This window comes from Neodiprion fabricii, chromosome 1 (assembly GCF_021155785.1).
Source record: "Neodiprion fabricii isolate iyNeoFabr1 chromosome 1, iyNeoFabr1.1, whole genome shotgun sequence".
NCBI classification, from domain to species: domain Eukaryota; kingdom Metazoa; phylum Arthropoda; class Insecta; order Hymenoptera; family Diprionidae; genus Neodiprion; species Neodiprion fabricii.
Window position 1 is genome coordinate 35264988 of NC_060239.1, and position 13108 is coordinate 35278095.

At 35.9% G+C, this 13108-nt stretch overlaps 4 protein-coding genes across 10 annotated transcripts; 2 read left to right on the forward strand and 2 right to left on the reverse strand.

Moving 5' to 3' along the window:
- Positions 1 to 55: 55 nt before the first annotated feature.
- On the reverse strand, positions 56 to 1627 carry LOC124184502 (ATP-dependent Clp protease proteolytic subunit). The gene is made up of 4 exons (XM_046574278.1): positions 1336 to 1627; positions 1045 to 1179; positions 447 to 837; positions 56 to 246 (listed from the first exon to the last, which is right to left on the reverse strand). The coding sequence occupies exons 1-4, from the start codon at positions 1369 to 1371 to the stop codon at positions 89 to 91; spliced, it is 720 nt and encodes a 239-aa protein (XP_046430234.1). The 5' UTR covers positions 1372 to 1627; the 3' UTR covers positions 56 to 88.
- Positions 1628 to 1887: 260 nt separating this feature from the next.
- LOC124184467 (trans-1,2-dihydrobenzene-1,2-diol dehydrogenase-like) lies at positions 1888 to 5791 on the forward strand. 5 transcript variants are annotated; one of them, XM_046574214.1, is made up of 5 exons: positions 1888 to 1915; positions 4206 to 4418; positions 4546 to 4837; positions 5064 to 5464; positions 5552 to 5791. In XM_046574214.1, the coding sequence occupies exons 2-5, from the start codon at positions 4217 to 4219 to the stop codon at positions 5653 to 5655; spliced, it is 999 nt and encodes a 332-aa protein (XP_046430170.1). In that variant the 5' UTR covers positions 1888 to 1915; positions 4206 to 4216; the 3' UTR covers positions 5656 to 5791. The 5 variants fall into 5 exon arrangements, with proteins under 5 accessions (XP_046430170.1, XP_046430150.1, XP_046430161.1 ...); XM_046574194.1 differs by lacking the exon at positions 1888 to 1915 and adding an exon at positions 1922 to 2091; XM_046574205.1 differs by lacking the exon at positions 1888 to 1915 and adding an exon at positions 2119 to 2164.
- A 564-nt stretch (positions 5792 to 6355) lies between these two features.
- On the reverse strand, positions 6356 to 9136 carry LOC124184459 (DNA/RNA-binding protein KIN17). Its single transcript, XM_046574163.1, has one exon. The coding sequence runs from the start codon at positions 8893 to 8895 to the stop codon at positions 7690 to 7692; it is 1206 nt and encodes a 401-aa protein (XP_046430119.1). The 5' UTR covers positions 8896 to 9136; the 3' UTR covers positions 6356 to 7689.
- Positions 9137 to 9357: 221 nt separating this feature from the next.
- LOC124184430 (transmembrane protein 209) lies at positions 9358 to 12925 on the forward strand. Of its 3 annotated transcripts, none has more exons than XM_046574133.1 (8): positions 9358 to 9664; positions 9776 to 9917; positions 9991 to 10292; positions 10427 to 10756; positions 10862 to 10995; positions 11288 to 11614; positions 11703 to 11924; positions 12049 to 12925. In XM_046574133.1, the coding sequence occupies exons 1-8, from the start codon at positions 9658 to 9660 to the stop codon at positions 12175 to 12177; spliced, it is 1593 nt and encodes a 530-aa protein (XP_046430089.1). In that variant the 5' UTR covers positions 9358 to 9657; the 3' UTR covers positions 12178 to 12925. The 3 variants fall into 3 exon arrangements, with proteins under 3 accessions (XP_046430089.1, XP_046430081.1, XP_046430098.1); XM_046574125.1 differs by having other exon boundaries at positions 9415 to 9664; positions 9792 to 9917; XM_046574142.1 differs by lacking the exon at positions 9776 to 9917 and having other exon boundaries at positions 9415 to 9664.
- The last annotated feature ends 183 nt before the right edge of the window (positions 12926 to 13108 follow it).

Consider the following 13108-nt stretch of genomic DNA (forward strand, 5'->3'; position numbering starts at 1 on the left):
TATAAGTATGTTTATTAAATATTATATTATTAATAAAATCATTTTATAATGAACTCTGCTGTTTACAACCAATCTGTACGGATTGAAATCAAGTTGTCGGGGCACTAGTAACAGATTTGTCTATCAATTGGGTCGAAGAATTGCTATCGTCCTTCTCTTGTAAGGGGTGTTCTAACACTTTGTCTATTATTCCAAATTCCTTCGCGTCGTTCGGTGCCATAAACTTGTCTCTTTCCATGCTGTTTTCTACGATTATTAATATTACCAATTGTAATTAAATTCCTTTCTACTTCTTATTGGTACTAATTCAAAATTCAACCATATTCGTTGTGAAAGATTTCAATACATCAATTTTTTTTCACAATATGCAACATCATAGGGATTGCAATGTAAAATTTCCAAGAAGTAGATAGATTTTCATGTCCAGGAAATGACACAGGGCTTACCTATTCGCAGCAGATCAAGTCCAGTATGTTTAACATAGAGTTTATTTATTTGCTTCTTGAGTTTAAGGATCTCTTCAGCTTGAATTTGAATGTCTGTTGCCTGGCCCTGGACACCTCCGGAAGGTTGGTGAATCATTATTCTAGCATTAGGCAACGAATGTCGCATCCCATGGGACCCGGCAGCCAAAAGTAAGCTGGCCATCGAACATGCTTGACCAACGCACCAGGTGGCTACAGGTGGCAGTACGTATTGCATTGTATCGTAAATTCCTAGGCCCGCTGTAACGCTTCCTCCGGGTGAATTTATGTACATATGAATTGGCTTTTTACTACTCTCAGATTGTAGGAACAATAATTGTGCCACAACAAGCGAGGAGACATCATCTGTTATCTATAAGGAATAAGCTCAACAATTAATCAAGTCTACCTGATTTTCTATAACTTGAAAACTCTATAATATAATTGTATGAGCCTTGAAAGTAAAAAAAATGTTATGCCATTGTCAATTCTCATAAAATTAAATTGAGCCAAACAATTTCTTAGAGCCTGACCATATTGCGTGACGTTGACAAAGACTTAAAGACTATTGAATTCGTACCGGTCCCATGAGACAGATAATCCGCTCCTTAAGAAGTCTGGAATAAATGTCGTAGGCTCGTTCACCACGTCCCGTTTGTTCAACGACAATGGGAACTAAATTTAAAGTTCTTTTGAAGACTGCGTGAGTTCCATTCTAGGATGAAGAAGTACACCAGATAAGAAAAGGGTAAGGTTAAAGTAGTATATTGAAATAATAGTTTGAATTACACAGTTGTAGGAGTTAGTCAAAGGGTACTTATCATTAATTTATTAATATCGTTACAAGTCCAGTAAATACATGAATACATACCGTCGCACATAGCAAGTTGAAAGCATTTCGTAACATCTTTAATTAATGTTTTTTCCGTCAATTAATTGAATACCTATCAACTAAATTCATTTACACATAAACACAGAAAGAATAGGAATTTATCATGAATTGACTAGTATGTGATTCAGCAGGAATTAAATCCCCACTTTTCTGACTGATCTTTGAAAAAGTATCGATGATATTCGTCAAACTATAAAATAATATCAAATGTCCGGTGGTTTTAACCGTTTCTTAACACAATCACAGCCGTTACAAGTAGCCAATTACATTCAAAGATTATTTGTTTGCCATTGGATATACAAAAATGTAGATTTGATTCTACTTGGTAAAGGTCGCTAGTTCCGTGATTTGAAACGAGAAACTAAATCGTATACAATTAATCCAGTCGGTAAGGCAATGTAATTTCAGATACAGTAGAATTCTACAATGCAATGAATGATAATACACAGATGATAACAAACTCGTGAATAAAACCGTCAGCAACGTGACAAAATTCGTTGCGAATTGCATCGTTCCTACGTCGTAACGATATTAAACAATATTGTAAAGTAAACATATTGTGAGCATAAATTTAATATTTCTGTTGGATTTACTGACTGGTGTTATAAATTGAGTAAATCAACCCTACATTTATAATTTATTCTCTACAGTGCACGTGTACTAATTTTTATCTAATGCATAGTCTAACGCAACAAGTGTAATCGTGTTTTAATCATACAACTCAGAAGTGGACAGGTATAATGATACGTTCAGATCAAACATTTGAAATACTTCATAAAATACTCATCGTGTTCAAGAGATATAAACGGTGACAAACGGCTTTGTTTACTGGCATTCAAACCATTTCAAACCGTAACCAGTAGTCATTTCTTACTGACAATGATATAGATTGATATTTCACATCATCTGACTTTTCGATATTTTATTGTACCAATATTATAATGATCTACGGTAAAACCATACAATTATTTTCACATCTGCGGTCAATGTAATAGGCTTATTATTCGTTCAAATTAATAATTAGTTGTAGCTTTCCAATGTTTTGAAGTTTTTAATCATGGAAATGTATACATTAAACACTCTGTTTGATGTTGATGTATATAGCTGCAAATATCTAAGTCCACGTATCATAAACCACAATAGTAAATTCATAAAAAGCAGGCTATTTCTTTATTTCTGCATCAAATGATGATGTATTTGAGTGTTTTTGTTGAGAATTTTATATAAAATTCAGTCCTTAAGCTTCCTTTCACGTTTGTGAAACATGGAATTACATATCTGAAAATATATATGTCAATGTTTGAAGCATAAATATGATGGAATCGATGGTAATCATATAAGTGGGTTTCATTTTCTATCTATATCTAGATTGTCGATATCATACACTATCTCTATAAACATCCATAAAATATACGTATTTTTAACGTTCCTGCCCTATGCCTATGTGTGAATAAAAAGCAGACATTTTTTTCTTGAGGCATGGCCAAAATATTACCCTATCTTGGTATTGAAACTATGTTGATCTTAGAACTCACATGACTGCACCACGAGTATGGGGTTCAGATTGAAGTCCCTTTACGTTTGGAAAGAGTGGAAACGGCACGTTATAATATCTCGATATATCTTTATTGAGTTATGTTTATTAGGTCTGTAATCAAGAGTTCAAACAGATAACTGTAGTTCCACGTATACATTACACTAAAAAACGAAAGATGTGTTACTGAGCTGGATATGGAATACATACTACAGAATTTTTTGTCTGCATTACATAATAATTGTAACTGGTATAAATATAACGTAAGAACTGTACTTGTTGCCAATCTAGTTAATGCTGTGAACAGTATTGAATAGATTAATTCATTGAACAGTAATTCGAGGTATGTACGCACAACACAGTGATTTCAAATTATGAAAAAATTTATTTAGTATTTCAAAGCATGTTGTCAATAAACTGGCCCTATAACTGTGCAGTTGACATATATAATTATTATTTTTAATGGATAATATTTTTGACAATATTTTATAGCTTGTATTAATGTCCCATAAATAAAAAAAAAGTTGGAGAATACCTCAATTATGTAATTTTGAGGCACAATTGTAAAGCAGAGTGTTTATTGTATTTGCCGTAAAGTCAACTCTTGTTTTGAAAAAAAGTTCTCTTCGACTTGGAAGCACGTTTTATTAATTCCACAATTTTATTGAATGTTCCAACATCTATGTGCATGCATGCAAGTGTATTGTATATGTATGTATGCCAAAAATGTTGTCTCCTGAATTCCAGGAAGGCGGCTTATATTTTTCAATATTGCTCGAATCCATTTACAAAATGGTAATAGCTTAGCTATACTTCAAACAAATTCAAAATTCTCAGAAATTTCTTAGAATTTTATTCATTTTTATTAAACTGCTACGTGACATTTCGTTTTCAATTTTGACGTTATTACAAATTTAACACATTTTTTTTTGACAGTGAAAGCAGGAAAGATTGAACTAGGGTCACCTTGAATTTCTTATATAGAAACATACATCAGATTACATCACAGTTTTAGCTAGTTTTAAGACAAATTTAACACCATTTTCTCTCTTTTCCAAATTTAAGTTGTTTCTTGGTATATCTGAATATTTATTGGTATCCTTCACTGCTTTCAAATTTGTCGGGCGTGCTAATTCTCCCTAGATTCCCCTGTTCAAACATTTAATCAACTAAAACTGAGAAATTAGGCACTCTGAATGAGATCATCTGTTAATGCCTGTAGTAAAAATTCTTAGCTTTTATTGTACATCCGGCTAGTTATAAATTGCAACAGCACTTTACCTTGAGCTTTGCTCGCAATAATTTATGTATACAGAGGTATCTGAAATGGCAGTTCGTTGGGGCATCGCAGGTGCAGCAAAGATATCTCATGACTTTGTAACAGCCTTGGCTAGCTTACCTGAAGGAGAGCATACTGTTGTCGGAATAGCGGCGCGTGATCTCTCACGGGCTAAAACTTTTGCCAATCTACACAAAATTGGAAATGCTTATGGAAATTATAAAGATCTTGCCAATGATAGTAACGTCGGTAAGTTAGTTGCATTCTGTACTAACACATTGAATAAAAATATTGAAAATCCACGAGAGTATGACGAACCTCTGATAATCTTATATGAAAGTTTTCCATCTATCTAATGATGTAACTTATTCAATAGAAATCGTATACATTGGGGTATTAAATCCTCAACATCTCGAGGTTGCCACGCTTATGTTAAACAATGGCAAGCATGTGCTGTGCGAGAAGCCTTTGACGTTGAACTTGAAGCAAACCACAGAACTTATTAATCTGGCAAAGGCAAAGGGTCTATTTTTGATGGAAGCTGTCTGGAGTCGCTGTTTCCCAACGTATGAATGGATCAAAAAGGAAATTGATTCCGGAAATTTGGGAGAAGTTAAACAAGTTATCGGTTCTTTTGGAATATCAGCCCCAAAGGTTGACAGACTAATGTAGGTGTAATTATAAGATGCTATTGCTCTGGCAAATATAGATTCTATTTGTCTTTAGTTTGAAAATCGATTGTTACCTCCTCAAACAAGCGTAGCGTTAAAATTTCGAAAACATGATAGAACTCATCCGTGTTTCACAGCATTAGAAAACTCTGGGGGTTTCATGAGAAACTGAAATTGCAGTGCATATGTTTGGTTGTGATATTCCAAACTTTAATTGTTTCAGAAAAAAAGATCTTGGAGGAGGTGGTATATTAGATTTGGGAGTTTACGTATTACAATTGGCGTCGTTTGTGTACAATGGGGAGAAGCCAATTTCAATAAAGGCTGGTGGTCATTTGAATGAAGATGGCGTTGATATTTCCATGTCTGCAACACTTTTATATAAGGAAGGTCGTACCGCAACTGTGATGACACACTGCCACGTGAAGCTACCTAATGAAGCTCTTATAATAGGCACGAAGGGTACCTTGCGGGTACCTTTGTTTTGGTGTCCAACCGATATTGTGCTGCCATCGGGTGAAACGAAGTCTATCACCTTACCTGAGCCGAAACATCCACTCAATTTCATCAACTCTGTTGGTCTCAGATACGAAGCAGCGGAAGTTCGGCGATGTCTTCGCGCTGGTAACAGACTATAATAAACATATAATCAATTTGTAGAACCTCATGTAAATGTGTGCACATATGTGCTAATGGAGTTTTGTTTTACAGGATTGAAGGAGAGTCCCCTGATTTCACATAAAGAGTCATTGCTTCTTGCAGAACTCGAGGATGAAATACGCAGACAAATAGGTGTAGTTTATGCAGAGGATTAATGAGTCATTGAACCCAAGAGACCACTGATATACAACAGATGGTATTGCGTGCTATCAATTTTTTATCAAACCAGATTGAGGAGTTATATTCACATTTGTATATTATGTAATAAACATGCACTTTCTGAACATCATACACGAATTTGTTCCAAATCTATTTACAGTGTATGATTAGAAATATTATATTACAACAAATGAAATAAAATATTATTCTTGTTTGTAATGTTCATGTTATTTATAGTACACTAATAATTATACTTCATTCATCTTCATCGACAACTTTAAAAATCTTGAATGTAAATACGACGTAGTGAAAAATTTTGGAATACAGGGAATGTAAGGACCACAGGAACTGCAGGGCCCACAAGCTGTTTTGAAAGATATTGGAGGGCTAGGTGCAGAATTCACAAGAGAACATTTTGAACAAAATGGTGGAGGTGGGCAACACTCGCCACTATGTGGAGGCGAGCAATGGACTTCTGTAACACTACAACCACTGCAGGAAATCATTCAATTTTTAGTTTGACCAATGCTGAACTGAAATTAAAAATTATGACTTTGTAGTAGAAATTTATGTCATCTGTTGTAGGATAGTACTAAGATCATTGATTCGACAGCAAACAAAATGACATACATTTCGCTATGTCATCGTGTCATGTTGACATTAAAATACTTATGGCATGACTTTTTTTAATGCAGATGCTGGTAACGTAAAAATTTACTAGAATTTAAAATATGAACTTTCAGATTTAGCAAATGGTTGATGCAAATGAGAACTTGCAAACATTAGAGTTCAGAAATAATTAAATGCTTTTGTTACTCAGGTGTGTTAATAACTGGGATATAATAAATTTTGAGAAACTCTGCAACTGGCTCTATCGTTTGATTGGAATAGGGAAACACAAATGCCAGTCAGCATCGAAACCTTAGAAAAGCTTGTAAGTTAAAAGTTCAAAATGACACCCAACAACTAGGATAACAACTGATTTATCTTCATTTTTTATTCATATATGACTTATTTCTCCTCTCTTCGTTAACCCAAAATGAACAAATTTTAGTTTCGACTGGAACCTGTAAAAGAAATTCCAAGTAACCGTTATTACCTCTGTTGCTTTGTCTCCAGTTTCGTTCTTATCTTTATAAACTCATTCTTTGCAATGTGTAATAAAAATCAATCTCACAAAATTGCTTGTTGGAATGAAATGGAAGAACTGAAATACTTGATTTGTGCAATCGACTGCTGGTAAGTTATGTCTATAACAATAACAAGATTTGGTGTTACCATGTTTAGAAACATACATACCTATATTAACATATTGAATTTTCAGCAAGTGTCGGCATGTTCCGACACCGCCATCCTGCTCAATAATGTTACCTCCTCGCATAGAAGAGGTACCCTGCATTCTACCACCCCAAAGACCAGTTTGCCGCCCACCAAAGCCATGCTGCCCACCCATTTTCCCGGGACCTTGTTGCCCTTGTCCTCTGCCACCACCATCGCCGCCACGTTGCCCGCCGCCACCGCCAACTGGACATCCTTGCTGCCCACCATGCTCACCTCTCCCATGTTATCCAAGTATTCGCTTTGTTATTTCCTACATATTGTTTTCATGATCCTGTGAGGTATCATTCTTGGTTGCCAAGTTAAGAATCACTGGAACGAGCCTTTGTGTTTTTTTATACAGAACCGTATTGCTGAGGCTGTGAAGTATTCTGAACTGTCGGTGGTGTGTTTGGAAGATCAATATTGTGATTAGATGTACTCCAATGTGATTAATGAGAATAAAGATTGAAGCGAAATAAATAATGCGGAAGTTTTACCGCAAGTAGATTGCTTCATGAAGTACTGGTACGCAAATTAAAAACACTTATTACCGTTCTTGCAGAAGTAACATTCGGCCTTTACTTATCAAATTTGAATAATTACAATTATTTACATTTTTCAAGATGCAGAGCAATTAGTCTATATTAGGCATAGCTCAACTCAAAATGAAATCAAATATATCAGGGGAAAAATTAACAATATAAATATTCTCACGAAGTACTGAATTTACAGACATCCTCGTAGGGTAATCTTTTAACAAGTAGCCCTTTATCACGTTCAAGCAATTCTACATCGACACTAAATTCTTCAAGACGAACTTTTCTCAGTGCAGCCATCGTTCCTTGAAATTTCCCTCGCAGAATTGTTACCGGCTTTCCAATTGCCGGTATAACAGTTTCCAGATGTTCTTGATCCAATCTTAATACGTGGTCCTTGACTTCAGTTGGGCTTGTGAGCTTTACCCGTGCAATACAGCAAGGAGATTTATCTTCTGGCAATTGCACAACACCTTTGGCCCGGTGGTATTTTTCTCCTAGTGATCTTGTAACTACTTTCACCACTAATCCAGCTCGCAACCATCCTTCTTCCTTATCACTTTTAATATCAGTAGCATCCTTCTTCTTTTCGTTCTTCTCGTCACGTTGTTCGCGTTTAATTTTTTTATTCGACTCGTACTCGTACTCTGACAACTGCTCGTCAGCTCCCGAGTTTCCTCTTTTCTTTTTTAACTTACTGTCAAATGTAAAACTAACACTGGGCCCTACCACAGACACAGGCTTAGGTTTTAGTTTCAGTTCTAGAACAAGAGGCTTATCCTGTTCCGGTCTTTCTAGTGGCTTTTTGAATTCGCTTGAATCTTCATCCGTCTCTTGACGACCACGTTCAACTTGCTTCTCAATGAAATCCATCATGCGTTCCTGGTCATCTTTATCCATTTTTTCCTTTTTAGCCTTTTTTTCCTGTGCGGCAAGTGTTTCAGGATCCCGATCGATGTATGTTACAAACCATCCCTTCTCAGTCTCATCTACTACGCATTGACCACTTCGACCTAACCATTTAACGAAGCCTGTTAGACTCAACCACTTTGTCGCATTCATGTGTATGTGATCTCTGTCAGCTATGTAATCTTGGTAAACTCTGTTGGCTGGGACTCGCTTTGTGCCAAATTGACGCTTAAGTAAGTTTACATATCCCTGGGAAAATTCTCGGGAAAATTCATCCATGTATTTGCCAGCGTTATCGGCAAACAGCAATAGCTGCCGCTGATGTGACTCCGACATCGTATGGCACTTGAAGCCGTTTTCGTCGCGACATTGTTTCTGACACATTTGACAGTACCATCTTAGCTTTTGTAATCCCTTAGCTTTTATCTTGTTCGCAATGTATTTTGGTGTCCCAACTTCGTGTTTACCCATTTTGATTTGTGACTATTTATGACAATGAGAGTTTATCAACGCAATGAGGTTACTCAATATACACCATTTTTCGCTTGTTGCGTAGATTGATTTCTCGCTGATTTCCTTACGTCAACACAAGATTTTGAGGTTACTGTGTTCTGGTACACCAGGCGCCTGTATTATGAAATGTTGTTTTCACAAGAGCGACGAGTATACAATGGGAGCTTTCCAGCAACGACACAGAGCGACACAGTCGGACACAGCTGCGGAGCATGGTTGGACAATGTGTCGGATTCATTGCTGCCAATTTTTTAGTTAGAGATTTTATTTTCAACGCATGGTATTGTTTATATTTATTTATTAAATGCAATGATAATCTACACGCGTTTCACAAATGTATTTTGTTTCCTGGAGCGCTCAGTGTTCCTAGATTTTTCGTATAATGCATGAGCGGACTCTAGTGACTGAATTAAGAACCTCAAAGCGTTCCAACAAGCACCAAGGCACAGTGTTCGACCGTGTAACACAGTGTCACACTGTGTCTCCTTGCTGGAAAGCTCCCAATGTCGCTTGCATGAAATAGCTGTTTTCGGAACACACATGTGACGCTTTCTTGTGAATATTAGTGGCTTGTGCGCATGCCTATGCGTCAACGAAGGTGATTTGTTTTGTATAAAGTAAATTCAGATTTAACGGATCACATATTTTTATTCAATTATTTCTCCAACAAAGTCAGCAACATGAGCAATTTTCATTCGCCTATGCGCTGTATTTCACCCAATGCAAGGTAAATCAAACCGAATTACAGGTATTTTGAGGTTAAGAAAGAGGTTATAGACGCCGGTTGTCTACTTCCAGTGAAACAAAATAAGCTTACCAGTGATTTAATAGTTAACAGTTTTCTTCACTTTCAGAGTCCTTACTCCAAAGCCGCAGGTGCAACAAACCTTAGATTTGAGGCAGACGCAGACAAAAGTGAAAAACAGTATCACCTGGTTTTTCATTAATACTTCTTTGTTGTCTGTTGTGATCTATGATATGTAATAAACTGTTTCTCATTCAGCACTAATTGTTAGAAAATTCAAATTCTGTATAATTACGTTTCTATTACAGATTGTATGGTGGAGTAGCGTATAAACCATTTTGCTGGATTGAGTGGTGTTTGGCATCGATATTAGCTTTAAACGCGGTGTATCATATAGTAAGTTATGCAATAGCTACGCTCAGTATTCAGCCAGTAGTTTTGAGTCCCAGACAGAGAAAGCTGCTGGGAGTAACGGACAATGACCCACTATTCAAAACAGAAGTACCAACTCCACAAAAACTATCTGAGCCAAGCTCTCCACAGCATTTTTCAACGATGAATCTTAGTTGGCGATCAAATACTCTCGGCTCTCCTGGCCTAAACGAAAGCAGTATGTATCAATTTGGTGAATAAAATATTCTATTGCGACTTGTGTTAAACGGCTTAGATTAACTGAATATTTGAAGAAAAAGCAAACTAAAAAGATGTTTAAATTGCTTTAAAAACTACCATTGCTTTTTGCAGAAGATTATACAGTATCAAGTCCATTTTACAAGTACAATAGTCCATCATCACCTCGCAAGTTAACTGTGAGTCCAAATACTTCCTTGAACAAATCGTTCAATAACTCTCTAAATGGAAGTTTAACAGGCGAAGGGCTTATATATGATGAAGTACAACTCCAGACATATTTGAAGGAGTTAGAACACAGAGAGCGAAAATCTACGTCTGTAACAAATGTGGATCAGCCGTCAAATTTATTAAGCTCTTTTTGGTCACATCCAGCGACGAGAAATCCTGGTGAAGTTTCTCCGATGTTGAGGCGATGTGTCTATCAATTAGCACCAACTATTGGTATATGGCTGGATATTCATTATTTGTTTTTTATCTCTATTTTGTGGACCTTTAACGGTTTACTTAGGGTTTTCACTCTTACCTTAGTGTTTCCCTCTTACACAGATAAATCGAAATCTACAAGTCCAGGAGCTGAGGAAGGCAACTCTCCAAGAGGTATCTTTGGAGCACCAGACATTTGGAGAAAATACAGGATAGATTCGAATAAAGTTAATCAATGGACAGCCAATCTTCGAATGGTTAGTTTACTGCATCATTGAATATGAAATTTGTCTCAAGAGGTTAATATGATGCTATAGTCAGTTCTTATAGACTGTATTCAATGTCTTCTATGTTGGCTAATATCAGAGGCTGTGCATTGCAACGCAAAAAACGGGCGCAGTATCCGAATTTTATATGCAATCCTGAACGGAAATTCACTAATACATTTTGATTTTATGCACAAATAAAGATACAGCATGAAATATAATAAACCACGATTGGGGAGACCGATGTGATATATTTTTATAAAAAAATAACGTCTGATTCTAGTGGATTAGTAAAACTGTCGTCGAACGTGTAGCCATGGAAATAGAGAACGTTCGTTCAGCCCTAGTAAGGCATGGTTTAAGTGACTCGCAGCCAGGCCATGTAGGACTGGATAGGCTTAGAAAGTTAGCTCAATCACCAACGTTGGTGGCTGGGGTTCCAACATTACCTGCTTTGGTACCATTTCTTGAGTTATCAAACAATCAGGATTATCTGGTAAAAAGAATAAAAGTTCTAGCTAAAGGTGGATCCATGAGTGATTTTAAATGGAATGGAGGCAGTTCGTACAATGGCAAAGAATGGGATAACTCATTACCTACAGATACAGCGGTAAATATCTAATTAATCTGCTTGGGGGAAATTTAAAAAAAACTCTCATGTACATTGTTAAATCTTGAATTTGATTATGCATTTACAGATAGTTATGCACTTATTTGCTTCTTATATGGATACCCAACTAGAGGCTCCTTTAGATCAACCGGATGCTAGACCTTTTACCTCTAGATACACGGCCAGAGCTGGTAAAGACTTGCCACGAAATAAAGGACCCATAATTGTCTGCACTTCGGTTAACCCACCACATTATAGTTTGGCGTTATCAGGTGATTCAGCACCAAATGATTATGAAGAAATACAAAGGGTAAGATTTTTATGTTCTAAATGATTAATGAAGGTATGAAAAGTTGCACGATCTACTCATAAATTCAGTAGCAAAATTTGTTGGATCACCTGTCAGCACAATTTATGTGAATTGGTTTTTTCAGGGTCGAAACAATATGTTTCATACTTTATTGCTGTTCCTGTACATAGTGAAGACGCGGGATCACGGAATGCTAGGACGTGTTAATCTAGGAATGTCTGGTGTTAATGTGCTGTGGGTAATAGATGGTTAAGACTGATGAGGATACTAGTATGTGAACTTACAATTGTATAACACGATTCATTCGTCGTCTATTTTCACACATTTTGATCCGAAAAACAAGATTTTTTTTTGAAAAACCATAATAAATATCTTTTTGGATAGATTGTAAACTTAATTGGTTTGGTAATTATTTGATGACAGTTTGTGGGTGATTCGGGCAAGGAGCTGCAATGATTTATTGAGTTTAAATTGCTTGATCAATTTTTATCATTGAACTATACTTATGCTTGAATTAAAAGCAGAAGTTTTTTTCTTCAGGCATGGAACAAAATATAACCCGATCTTGGTATTGCAACTGTGTTGATATTAGAACTCATACAACTACATTGTGAGTATGGGGTTCAGAGTGAAGTCCTTTAACATTTAGAAAAAGCGGAAATGACACAATACAGTATTTTGATATATCTTTATTGAGTTATGTTTATTAGCTCTGTAATCAAGAGTTCACACAGATAACTGTAGTTCCGCGTATACATTACACTAAAAAACGAAAGATGTTTTACTGAGCTGGATATGGAATACATACTACAGAATTTTTTGTCTGCATTACGTAATAATTGTAACTGGCATAAATATAACGTAAGAACTGTACTTGTTGCCTATCTAGTTAATGCTGTGAACAGTATTGAATAGATCAATTAATTGAACAGTAATTCGAGGTATGTACGCACAGCACAGTGATTTCAAATTATGACAATAAATTTTTTTAGTATTTCAAAGCATGTCGTCAATAAACTGGCCCTATAACTGTGCAGTTGACATATATAATTATTATTTTTAATGGATAATATTTTTGACAATATTTTATAGCTTGTACCAATGTCCCATAAATAAAAAAAAAGTTGGAGAATACCTCAATTATGTAATTTTGAGGCATAATCACAAAGCAGTGTGGTTATTAT